Source organism: Psittacula echo (genome assembly GCF_963264785.1).
Source record: "Psittacula echo genome assembly, chromosome: 4".
NCBI lineage: Eukaryota > Metazoa > Chordata > Aves > Psittaciformes > Psittacidae > Psittacula > Psittacula echo.
Genome location: NC_137738.1, coordinates 114,786,974 through 114,800,235, shown reverse-complemented (window position 1 = coordinate 114,800,235; position 13,262 = coordinate 114,786,974). Strand labels below are relative to the sequence as shown.

General features: G+C 39.5%; 1 protein-coding gene across 1 annotated transcript in view; it reads left to right on the top strand.

Moving 5' to 3' along the window:
• MACROD2 (mono-ADP ribosylhydrolase 2) overlaps nucleotides 1-13,262 on the top strand; it is a gene marked incomplete at both ends in the record, with an annotated part of 889,218 nt that overhangs the window by 193,689 nt on the left and 682,267 nt on the right. Inside the window, one exon of the mRNA XM_080615786.1 lies at nucleotides 316-345. Within this exon, the coding sequence (XP_080471912.1) occupies nucleotides 316-345 (30 nt within the window). The remainder of the gene's footprint in view (nucleotides 1-315; nucleotides 346-13,262) is intronic.

The following is a 13,262-nucleotide window of genomic DNA, read 5'->3' as shown; positions in this document are numbered from 1 at the left end:
ACAAAGGAATGTGGTTTATAGAATTGTTACTTCAAAATTGGAACTTCATAAGCTAATCAACACATTAGCTTTAATAATTGTATTGCTGCCTTATTTATTAGCTTATATGTTCAAAGATATCGCAAAACAGTGCAAAGGTAAAGGCTGATTACAAATTACATAAGTGATTGGTTTTGCAATAAATGTTTTCGGATAAGTGAAAAGTCTGAAAGTTACTGAAACAATGGAAAATACCTTGTGAAGCATCTTCTGTTTTGATTCTATCTATATTTAGGAGGCTCAATGCTAACAATTCTCCTTTTGTTCTTCTTACAGCTAATTCCACCCTTCTGGGAGGTGGAGGAGGTGAGTCTTTACTTAATGTTCTATTTATTCTTAAGTAAGTGTGAAATATATGCTGAAGAAATGTAGTGTTTACTTGGTTATAAAACAATGTGTGATAAGTTCAAAAGATGGAAATGTAAAATTATAAGGTGGGAAGACTCACTGAAGTCGATAACCTTTCATATCATCAAGAGACAGGGTTTGTGACTGCTGCTGAATCTGGTTTCTCCTCTGGATTAGACTAAGTCTGACCTTGTAAGGCTGACTAAGGCTGACTGAAACATAAAGGAACTGAGCTGCTTTATATTATGTTTAAGTTTTTAGGACTTTTAATTTACTTCAAGGGAATCTTGAATCCATGTTAGATAAATGGTTTTGAAAGAAATGTTACATAATTAAAACACAGTAAAAAGTGATTTTAGTAAATTAATGAGGCATTATCTTTGTACTTAAAAAAAACCCCACCTTGGTTGCTTACCCCATTCTGTTTGCCAGAATTCAATATGAATCTTCAGTGCATGTAAGAGATGCTACCAATGTGCCTCCTAGTAAGGCAGATACACACAAGTGCGTGTAGTGTGTATTATTTCCAAATACATGGGTGCTGTTTTATATTGCTTGATTGACGCTATTTTACTGTCTGTAATGCTGTAGAACTATGGCTGTAAAACCTTTCACGAGTGTTAACAATTCAGGGAAAAAGAAGCCCATGAAGAGCTTGATCTCAGTTTTCTGTGACTTCCCCTGCCTCCCAGAGGGAAGTAAAAGAGCTCGGTTCTGGAAATTTCACAGTGCAGGAGCGATACAGGCTGCGACTAATCTTCCTTCCTGGCTGGAGTTAAAAGGACTTGATGATCAGAGCTTACATATGTAAGGGGAAAGGAAAGGGCTCTGTGAAAAGACAGAAGATCGCTGTTGCTTGTGAGGCTTGAGGACAAGTCTCAAAGCTTTTGTTTTAACACCCTAACTGAGCAGGCAGCCCTTATTTGTGCCCCATGAAAAGGTGCTTGACAACTGTGCCCGGGTATCTAAAACAAAACCATGCACGTTTCTCAGCTGTGTGTCCGGACATTAAAGTACAGGGAAGCCTTACCTGGTAATCCCATTGGATTAATCTGTTTCTTTTGATTCGAGTTAGTTGTTTGCAGTGTACCACATTTTTTCTTCTCTTTTTATAAAAGGTAATCCTTTAAAAGGTAATCCTTCACTCGCCGCTCCTGTTCCTGCGGAGCCATTTGTGTACCTCCTCTGCGGTGCTTGCTCCCAGCTGGTAACGGCAAAGGAAAATCATAAATCAATGCAAATATTCAAATTCCAGCCGGGTTCCCAGAGCACTGCTGCTGCCGAAAGGATTTGGCTATTGACTTTCCGTGCTATTTATTCAGCTGGACTGTACTTCGAAAGTTGATGTCCATTCAGCGTGGCACTAGATAACATGGCTCTCCCTCTGCGGCAGACGGGATGAGCTTGTGTTGCGGATCAGGTTGGGATTTTTCCTGTATTTTATGTGGTGAACGTTGAGGAGTTTCAATCAAGTTAATCTATTCAATCAAGTTAATCTATTGTCAATTAGAAACATCTCTTCCACTCCCAGACTTCCTGGTCTCCCCCCTCAACTCTAGGCAGGCTGAGGTGATGGCAGCACATGAGGCTGAGGGAGGATGCTGCTGCACCTTCCCTTCTGCCTCTTCCCTTCCTCCTGGTGGCCTTCTGGGCTTTTACCACCCTGCCCATGGCAGGGGTTGGAACTAGATGATCTTAAGGTCCTTTCCAACCCAAACCATTCTGTGATTCTATAGAAGTTCCCTTACAGTAAGTATGATAGAAGTAGCGTGGGTAAGCTCCTGTGGCAGGTTGGGTTTTGGCGCTGTGGGTCCCTTGAGGAACTGGCTGCAACAGGCTGCGGGCGGTCAGGGCAGCACCATGGCCTCCCACAGAGGAGGTCTCCCAGCATCCCTCCTGGTAGGAACCCCAACCCCAGGTACTTTAATCTCCAGTGGAAGGATAACGACATCCCCCCGGCTGGTGACACAGGTAAAATACCAGATTTCACTATTTTATGGCTTAGAGTTTGACTATTGATGGTTGAGGGGCTGTTTGTGCTCTGGAGCTGCCCTTGGATAGGGTTTCTAGTGCATCCTCACAGTTCACTCCCTTAGGTTTTCAGAGTGTTTTGAGGAAAAGTCCTGGGAAATTTATTGCCAAAGTACTCCCAGGTTTGGGCAGCCACCATGGGGTGTCTGTGGCTCCATCCTTGGGTGCATGCACTGGTCTTTAGGAGAAGGGAAGGGTCCAGGGAGCCTGCAGGCTGGAGCTTGTTTGGGAGAGCACAAGATGGAGGCACCCCTGCCTGCCTCAGGCAGATGAAGCCAGGAGCCCCTGCCTCTGGGAAAAGGGACTTGATACTGAACATGTGCATCTCTCTCTAGAAGGGATCGTTTCATTTCCAGTCGAATGGGTTTGGATTTTAAGTTCTGGATATATTTTTTCATGCTGGAAGTGGCGGCAGCTGTCCACGTGAAATATTGTTAGTGAATTATTAAAACTTTATTGTATACGTAAACACCAGAGCCTTCTTTTGATTGAAGATACTGAATATTTATGATAATGCATAACACCAGTGTAGTTTCTCCAGTAATGGGATTCAGATCTCTTCAGTAACGCTTGTTAATTTAATCTCTTTGTCACTGCTGGGGGTATGGATGCGCATCTTAGTTTTACAGAAAATGAAAACCAGAGATTTGCACTTGTCCAAGCTTGTGCAACAGGTTTTGTGATTTTAAGCTGCTTTTGGGCTGTTGCGTGTTTGAAATCTTTCCAGAATTGAGCTCGAATTAGTTGGAAATAGTTATTTGAACACCCTGCTCTAACAGTTGTGAATTACTCAATATGTATGTAAAAACCGTCTTCTGGAGGAGAACCGCCGAGGGACCCAAGGGGCAACGTTGTCAGTGAATGGAGTGCATTGGTTGTATGTTCAGGTGCTGATGGGTTTTGGTGGCTGCTTATCATCCCTGTGTCACCTCAGAGCCACATCAGGGCATCCGTGTACTTTGATTTCCCAGAGCTGGAGCACTGATTTGTTCTTGCATTCCCCATGTAAATGCTGTCTGTTCATTTTCATGACCATTTGGAATGAAGAGATGAAAGCACAAAAGATACCAGAAACAATTTTTCACTGAACTGTTTAATCATAAAATCGAGAAACCCACAATAGAGCCTTAGGAGAATCTTTAGTTAAATATAGATGTCGAAGGTTTCTTTCAGCTTTTCAAATAACTGAAGTTTCCAGGATTTCATTATGACTTTGGTGAGTGAGCCTTTTTTTCTTTCTCATTCTTTACTGGTTTTAATAATTGATTTTTAATTAGGAGGCGTATTTCACTTTCAGATCTGGATTTATCACACATTCAGCATCTCACTGCTTCTGTTCACTTGCTCAGAGCGTTATGACTTACTTGTGCATCATGTATTATTTGCCCCATTATGTTCAACAGTGCAAAGGTGAAAATTATTAAGAAAATTACCTGCGTTTGGAGGGAGTGAGGAAAAAACCACTTGGTATTTTGAGAAGAAGTGGCCCCTTTTAAAAATGTATCATGACGTTTTGGCTGCTGAGAAATTGAAATGCCCTATTTTTGTATGGCAATTTTTGCTTTCATTCTTTTACAGCTCTGTTAAGGAATGAATGTATGTGATTTCTTCTCCCTCTTATGGTTTTGGATAGTCTGCAGGGTTTTGGGGGTTTTATGCCCCACTGTCCCCACTTAATTATCAGTTAATTTCCTTGGGGTTCATTTTTCTTTTACTTCATTTTTCTGACTGTAATCAAGTTCTTGTTACGTGCTGATTTCTGGATTTGCTCGCTTTCTTTGACCTTAAATTGAATGTATATTTAAATAGCAAACTATGGATTTTTGGTGGTTTTTTCTCATGAAATTCTGTTGCCCTATGCTAGAGTTCGGGAAGGAGACATCATCATTTAGCGTGTCCTGTTGTGAACATAATTTTTGTCAGCTCTGTAGTTAAAAATGGTAATTTTGTCTTTAAAAACTCTGAGTTATATTCACAGTCTTTTGGAAGCATTGTTTGGACCCAGTTTAAGTTTATTGCCGCAAGAGATCTGTCTGCTTTTCTGTTTCTCTCCATCTTTCTGTCTCTTTCTTTTTTTGGCCAGTGTAACTATGTCTTTTTTAGGGCTTTAGCTGGCATGGGAAAAATTAATTCCTATATAGCCATAAGTATGTTAGCATATCTTAAAAGCAGACCAGACCTACCTCTCCGGTCTGCCAAGATACGGTTTGTGGGCATGTCATTTTAAACAGCTCTTACGGCATGGGGAGCTTGTATTCATGATCACAGCAGGGAAGTGGGTTTCTCCGTGCATTATTGGGTGGACTCCATTTTGAAAGTGAGGTTTGCTTGTCTTCTTTGTTTGCCTTTATATCTGTGTTAGATTATGATAATAGCAAAAAAAAAAAGTGTTTTCTCCTGATAGAATTACTACAGGCAGACTTCTGTCCTGGAGAGCTGGTTTATCAGGAGGGAAACAAGCTATTCAGTGGCTGGAGCCTTTTGTTCTTCTAAGCACAAAATTGCATGGTGCAGGAGACGGTCAGTATGCCACTTTGGAAGCATCTAGTGCCACATCAGCCCAGTGCGATCTCAAAGGTAAAGGCTTGGATCTGGCAGATAGGATGAATGCTTGCGTGGGGCTCTGCACCCTTCCAGAATGACAGCTGAAGGTCACAGATGTCACATTGGTACCACTGTTGGAGCATCTGGATTCGAGCACCCACTACTTGGGTCCAAATGGTGGAATTGTTCGTCTTCAAGCAGGGGTGGAGCAGATGTGTAGCACAACCATCATGGCTGCTGCTAATGCTGCACAAACAGCAGATCGCTGCTGGCAGGGTGCTGCTGCAAAGTCACTGGTGTTTGCCAACCACCGTGTCAATTTGTCAATTAATTGCAGGCTAATGAGTTCCAATAGTCAGCGATTATCCAGGCAGTAGTGGCAGGAAGGAAGAGCTGACACAAATGCCTTTACTTGACATCCCTCTCATTGGCCAGGGATAAAGATTTTATTCTCACGGCTGGGACCCAGGTACACAACTATTTCCAGCTACCTTCTGATAGTTAAACCTCTGCTAAAATAAAAAAGAAGGTTTTGCACTGTCTGAATAGTAACTTCACATCAACTTAAATAGCAAATGAATATTCATGATGCTGAGAAGTGAAAGTTTTACAAGAGAGAATTGGAGGCAGGAATGAGGCAACTTGCAAAACATCCCCTAGCAGTGTGAGAATACTTTAAATACTAGACTGGCCCTACGCTAGCCCATTCAAAATGTATAACAGGAAGAAGAGAAGCCTCTTTTATCCTGAACCAGGATGAGATGCTCTCTGTTCAGGATTTCACAAGGCTTGGGCTTGATATTTACATAATTTAAATGCAAGTGAAGCAAGGGTTTAAATCCAAAGTTCAAATTTGCGCATGACGTGCGCATAACATGAATGCATCCCTTGAGAGGAGAAAAAAGAGTTTGGAAAAGGAGCACTGACAGGATTCTTTCATCAAGAAAATAAGCATTATTATTTTGTATTTTTTTTGTGCCAGTCTGTTGGCATGTTCTTGTATCATGTCAAATGCATTTGTCAGATTGGGGAGTGCTTGCGACAAATGTCTTCATGGAACAAATGTGCTTCATCTGGGATTTCAGCGATCTTCAAAAGCATTCAGTTGCTTTGTACACTGCATCATCATATCTTAGGTATTTAGATGATAGCTATGGAGATACAAAGATTTTCCTTGCGAACAGTGATCATGAAGACAAGCTGATAATTTAAGGCAAATGGCCATTTGTCTTTGTTGCTAATTAATCCTTTTCTGCTAGAAGATTGCTATTGCAATTCTGTAGGGTTGTTCAAGTGTTTTATCTCTTTTGACTATTTGCATGCTGTTCTTTTTCATCTCTGTAAACAGAGTGGGTTTGAGAGGGCTGTATCCACAAGTTCGCCCACTGTGACAGTGCATCAGCCAATTAAAATTTCAGTATTTATGCATTTATGTATTTTTTTCTGTATAGCAGTAATACCAGTTCCATTGGTAGCCCAGTAGCTCAGGGTAGACAGTAACCTTTTCAAGGTGTTTAGATCAGCCCCAAATCTTGTTATTATTTATGAGGATTTTGTTGGATCAGATCAAAGCAAATAGATTTCTCTGTAATTTAACTGCATTTATAGAATTCAAACATCCTGTGTAAGCAAAGTGTTTCTTTACAGGTCAGTTATTCTTGAAATGTTTTTTTCTTTGTTTTTCAATCTGTGTATGTATGTTTGCTTTCTGCCTTCTGTTACTGCAGTGGATATTTCCATGTGAGCTTTCGTTTAGCTGTAATTAAAAGGAGTGAATTTTCTCATTTTGCAGTGCATCTAGAGGTATAATGATGATAGCTCTATAAATAAATAAGTACAGTTTATTTCCAAGGACCCTTAACTCAAACTACCATGCTTATATTTAAAGTGTATGCTCTACTCTATTATCTTTTTTGTTGTTGAGGCTGGTTTTGTTTAAATATGATGCATATTTTGCCCTTGGGCTATATAGGGTGCTAGCTTCCTTTCTGCAGTCATTTTATACATTCTTACAGTTCTGGGTAATAATCATAAACAGGAAGTCTGTGGATTGATTTAAAGTATTTCTTAGTTGTTGCCTAATTGTATCCTGTTAATTACACTTTCCCAGCAGTTACTTAAAAAAACATAAAATGATGTTTTGCTATTTATAAGAACTGGCACAGGTATGTGATCAGGTGTTCAGTTCACATGTGTACGTATAGTCGTTGATACACACAAATGATTTTCTCTAATGATGACTTCTTAAAAATACATGTTCAGCCTGCGTTTCTCTGAAGCGATGCTTCTGTCCCAGCCAGTGCTATAGGAACGTGACTGTGTGCTTCAGTCATGCAAATAACCTAACATTTCATGTGTCCAGGCATAATTACTCACTGCTGTCCTCAGCCTTTTAATATTGCTGCTGTGTTGACTTAATTAGGCATTAGAAAGTGATGTTTTATTTTTCAGTCATCAGTTACCAAGTGCTGAGTCCACAACACTCTGAGCTCCCACTTTAATCGAGGCGTTTTTCTTCCTCAGATAGACTGACGTGCTGACTCTCCTCATTGTGTTTCATTTGTTATCAGGTAATTACAGTGTTGTGTACCCACAACTGAAAAATTAACATACACAGCTTCTGCCTTATGTGTATATGTATGGCTTTCATATATACATACTTATTTATATATGCGTGTCGCTATGTTTGTGACTGAGTCTTGCAGTCTTTTCAGAAAGTCAGACTTAGTGTGTGTGTGTATTAATAAGTAAATAAAAACATGGCATTAATTTTGTTAGACTGGGAAAGACATTTAATTCATGGTCATTGAAAATATAAGGTGCTTGTGGTAAAATTCCAAGTCGAAAAGGCAGGCAGTTATGTGAGGAATGTATTTCCTTCCTATTTCCTTTTTGTTTCATGTTGTGGGACAGAGCTGCAAGCCAGGATGAGAGATCACAAGAAACCTTCCCTAATTCGCAGATATCATGTGATGTATAAGGCAATTCACAGTATGTTTGTTACATAAATTGGACATACGCTCTAAAAATGTAAAACACTTTTTCCACATGCAGGCAGATACCTGTGTGCCCCACATGTATGTCTTTTATGCAGAAAACACAGTTATTCTTTCATTTATCAAGGTGCTGTTCAAGCATCTTGGAATCCTTCTGTTGAGACTCTCCCCTTGTAGTTGAAGGTGAAGAGCACAGCTCCTGGGGTGCAAATAGAATCTGGAAGTGCAAAGTCAGGCACTCGAGTATCTGTACGTGCCAGTCTACAGAAGAGTTTTTAAAATAAAGCATTTGTTAGATTACTTAAAGATAAATCTGTAAATTGGGACACCTGTCAAAAGTTGTTCAGTTTCACATTAACAATCTCCACAGTGTCCCTTTTGCTGAGGTAGGAATGAAGTGAGCACTGCACTAAAGACATGTTTTGTTAGTCTCAAACAAGGGTGGTGGTGATTTTAAGCCTGGTTTTCAGATGTAAGGTCTACAGTTGTTTTTCTTGGTCCTGCAGAAGGACTGGGATTCAGTAGGAGGAAAACACAAAATGCAGTTTTAATATTTGAAATTCTAATATTAAAGGAATAGAATAAATGAAATAAAGAAGTGATGGAGGTGCTTCACTTGTAGACGTAGAGGCACTTTTGAATATCAACCCATTCACTGAAGCTTTCACACTGGTGTGCCTAAACAGATACTAAAGACCACCTCCCGTAATGGAGAGAATTTACGGTAGCTAGTTCATTTTGTTTCTGAATAAAGCAGTTACTTTTTAGTCCCTATATTTTCAATTTTGAATTGAAATTTTAAATAAAAAACATGATTAAACTATGAAGGCAAACAAAAATGCAAGTATTGAAATTACTAGTATTGTAGAAAGAGTTTACACTTTGCTTGCTGCATAGAATGAAGGATTATGAAATCAGGTCTGCAGTCACCTCTCACCTTCCATTTCAGGTTTTCTGCTCTTTTCACAGAGCTTCACTACTCCTAAATGAGTCGCTCTTTGCCGATCACATTTTCCAAAGTTCCTTTGTTCTGTGCAAAATGCTTACAGATTATAGCATCCTGCTTTTCCAAAGCTAAGAAAACCTTCAGCAGAGTAGCTGGCAGGATGGTTGAGTCTTGGAAAGGTCTGTCCTTAGTTTTGTGTGTCTATCTTCCTTCTAGGTTTGAGAAGCCTCTATCAGGCAGACAGTATAAAGTGGGATGAACTTTTGACATAATAAGAAAAATGAAATGTGGTGACTGCTAATGAAGGATTAAAACTCTTACATGGGTGGAACTGATTTTTAAGGGACATTAGTGGAAAATCTGCATGTACAAGTCTGCCTTTGTAGTTGCTTATCTTTTCTGACAGATAATACTGGATGATAACACAGCTTCCAGTTGCTAATTCTCTTTCTAATGCCATACAGCAAGCTACAAAATAGACAGCTCCTATGATTTAAGAAACAAAACAGTTCTGCAGCCTTTCTTGGGCTTTAAGTTTAATATGAATGACTTTGTGCCTTCAATTTAAACTTTATTTTTAAAATCAATTGCAGTGGGGGAACAGTAAACTGAGGTGTGAAGTAACCAGAGACATGAGCTGCTGAAGATGGCTTTGATACGAAAGAAAACACATGATGAACCTCATCTGTATAAGCATTATTATCACAGAATCCAAATGCTTCACAGACCTTTGGTGTATTTATCCTAATTGCTCTGCAAACAGAGAAGTAATGTTTTCTCCATTTTACAGTTGGGAAAATGAGACAAGGAAACCGTATGTTTTGCAAAAGGTCCAAATAGAAAAGAGCAAAAATCAGCTCTCTGAAGGCAAAGCATAACTCATGGGGGCTTCATAATGCCTGCATCAGTCTTGCAGAAAGGAATTTTGATTCCTGTTTGGAAGGAAGAGGGATTTTAATTTTAGTACCAGTTTCATGGGTCGCAACAGGATAGTGTTTGGAAATAGAGAAAGCATTCTCTACTGAGAGCAACTTCCTGACAATTAGACCTTAATTGGTTACACAGCAAATTCTCTAAAGGAATAGCAGAAGGACCACAAACTGGAAATAAGATCCTGCTAGATATCCACTTTTACACTGATGGAGATGAAATCTGTATATAGGAAAAAATCGGATGTGTTTGAGGCTGCCACCATTAATAATTCTAAATATACAGCAATTCACTGTTCTTACTTGGGGCTTTTCTATATTAAGTTAGAGAAGGGCTGGTTTAATTTGAATTTGTATAGTATTAAGAACAAAGAACTTTAAAATCTTTGATGACAGAAGGAGAGAATCTTCTGGGTTACAAAAGTATCTAATTTTATTATCAACCAAATGTAGCCTCTTCCAACAGCAGAGGAATTTCAGTGATTCCATAATTAAAAATGCTACACATAGAGGTATGTGTAAAATAGTGGTTGGGGTGTTATTTTCTTTACAAAGTCCCTTATTTGCATCTTCTTCCTCATTCTTAGGTAAATGCCTTGCAATGTGTAGTGTTTGCAATTGAAGTTTCTTCTAAAGCTAATTTATCCTTTCAAAATGCAGAGCCCCACATTTGCCATTTGGGCTGACAGCTCTGCAGTGTTGTAGTTTTGGCTACACATACAGTGGCAAAAAACAAAATATTTTTTGTCACACTTCTCCTGTTACAGTTCAGTCTGTTCCTTTTACATCATCAGCTGTTTCTCCAGGCTTCACAGAGGCATCTGTTTTAATTCTTATTGGGCAGGGCTGCAACTTGGTAAAGTCAAGTAAGCTTCCCAAATCATTCACAAATGTGGATGATTAAATCAATTATGTCTTGGCTGAGTGATCTATGAGTGTATTATACACACACTATGTTAAAAGAATGTTATTAAGGTGCAAAACCAAGTACTTAAAGTTAGGAAGTGCCAAAATGAAAGTTGCCTGCAGGCTCACAGTCTCTATGCATATATGTATTATGATATTGTCTCTTAACTGTACAATTGCATTGGTTTTCCAGCTGGAACGTCATCCCATCTTTGTTTAAAGCAAGCTCATGTTTTACTTTTTGTGTAATTAAATTCTGCAAACCAGTATTTGTTATGGTACTTTACAGTTTGGTGTATAATTTCATAAGGAAATTAAAGATTTCATGGTAATTTATTTGTCTGCCCCAAAACAATGGTGTTATCTTCAGCAAAACAAAAAGAAGAAAAAAGAAAAAGCAGAGATTAAGATTAGAATTCTAATTTTAAGGCCCAAGGGACTGATTCCTGCAAAGAAATGGAAGTCCTTATATTTCAAGAAGTAGGTCTGGTAAATCCCAAGTGATTCTGGTACTTGTGTTTCAACTTAGAATGTAATGCAACATTACAAATCACCAGACTGAAATTCACCTTGAGATTCCCACCTTCTTCTCCACTTCTTGTTCCCAGCCCCACTACCTGCATTTTACAGTTTACTGCTCCCTTAATCACATCCATTCAGAAGTCTGCTGGCCTAAATGTACGTATCAGAGAGGAATTGGTTTCAGGGAGGGTTTTTACTTAGATAGTTTCAGACTGTGGTCATAAAAAGGTTTGCTTTGACGTGACTAAGGAGCTGTCTGAGAGGGGAGTGATGGGTGTGGAAATGAGTGTGAAGGGGAAGAGATGAGTGACAACTTCCTCTGCTGCTGGGCAGGTTATGTGAGACCCTGTTGTCAAACACCTGGGGTGTGGGGTGTGAGTGTTCCTTTCTAACATCTTACCTTAACGTCCACTTGTAAAAACTGTGTCTCCCCAATCACGGTTTCTCTTTGCTGCCAGGTCACTGATTTCTTTACGGGAAGTGCTTTAGGTTTAGTACCAGGCCTCTCTATTTCTTTCCCAGATTCTCTTTGAATTTGCATGCCTGTGCCCTTTCATTGCCAGATTCACTCTTATGCCATATCCTAATCACAGCTTTAGTCACCAGTGCTCATCTTGAGTCATGTCATTCACCCCTAAATACAAGTAGCACTCCTTCCTTTCACCAGTTTGTACTGGGATGAATGGAGAAGTGTTCTGAACAGGCAGATGATTTGTTGAGCCAAATGAATTAATTAGTGAAGCAAATGAAAGAGAACTGCTAATTTCAGAGTTGGTGCAAGTGAAGAAAAAGTTTATGAAAGCTACAGTTCCAGTTGTCATCCTGGGTTATCTTTTAATCACTATTTTGATTTAAAATGCTTAGCCCAACCTCCCTGTACCATGGTGGTCGCCTCTTTCGCTGTTCCCTTGCTCTGAGGAATGAAGGCAGTATTGTTGGTGTAAAAGGATAAACCCCCTGGTGTTACTACCTCCTTTGTATCGCTTCACCCTTGATGACTGGGCAATAATTTCTCCACGGGGATTATTTGTTCAAGGGTGGGGCCTCTGTTCAATCCCGATATAACCCAGCTGCGGTGGAATTTAGCCTCTTCTCTGGGCTTACAAGCAATTAGTGCTGCAGCCAGGAGCCTGCCCTCCAAGGGAACAAAAGATTCAGTAGAAAGCTGCTCCCATGAAATGACAACAGGACAAAGAAGCGGCAGATTTATCAGACAATTATTTCGAGTCAGTTTTTACAGAACAGTAGCATGACCTCACCATGGGCTGGGATGAGACCTCTCCTATGGAGAACTTCGGATGTAGTGGAACGAGTGTCAAAAAAGAAATGAATATTCTTAATAACACCAGGTACAGATAACAGTCGTATGTGGGTTTTGAAGGAAATTTGCTCTGATGACAGGTCGGTTTTTCATCAGGAGCTGGAAAATTGCAAACATATGATTATTCAAATAAGATGATATCTGCAAATAGGATATACTAAGCAAATACTGTAAAGTTCATATGCAGTACTATTATCTTCATCTCTCTTGAGAGTTGATTCAGCAGGAGCAGGTGATTTTTTTTCAACCTAAAGAATGTGGGTGTTTAGAGGAAATTGTTTCATTATAAAGGAAAAAAAGGACCAGTGCACATCAAATATTCAATAGGATTCTCTCTTTTTCAAAATTAATTCCCGAAGTTTATGCTATAAAATTTAAACAGTTGTGGGAGAGCTCCCAGAAGACCTTTCATTATGTCTCATTGTTACAGCATATGGGAGGCCATAGAGTACCCTTCGTTGCCATAGTTCCTTATTTAATCAAGAAAAATATGTTTCATGGCTGCACAGCTGGGTAACCTTATGTATCTATACTTCTCTCAAGGAACAATCTCATCTATGCCCCATACACACTTAACGTGAGTTTCACTTCAAAAATTCATAAAACAGACTTCTTATTTTTATTCCTTGGCTCCCTGGTAAAGTTTAAGGTCAGACCACAGTTTTGCCTGGTGCTTCTCT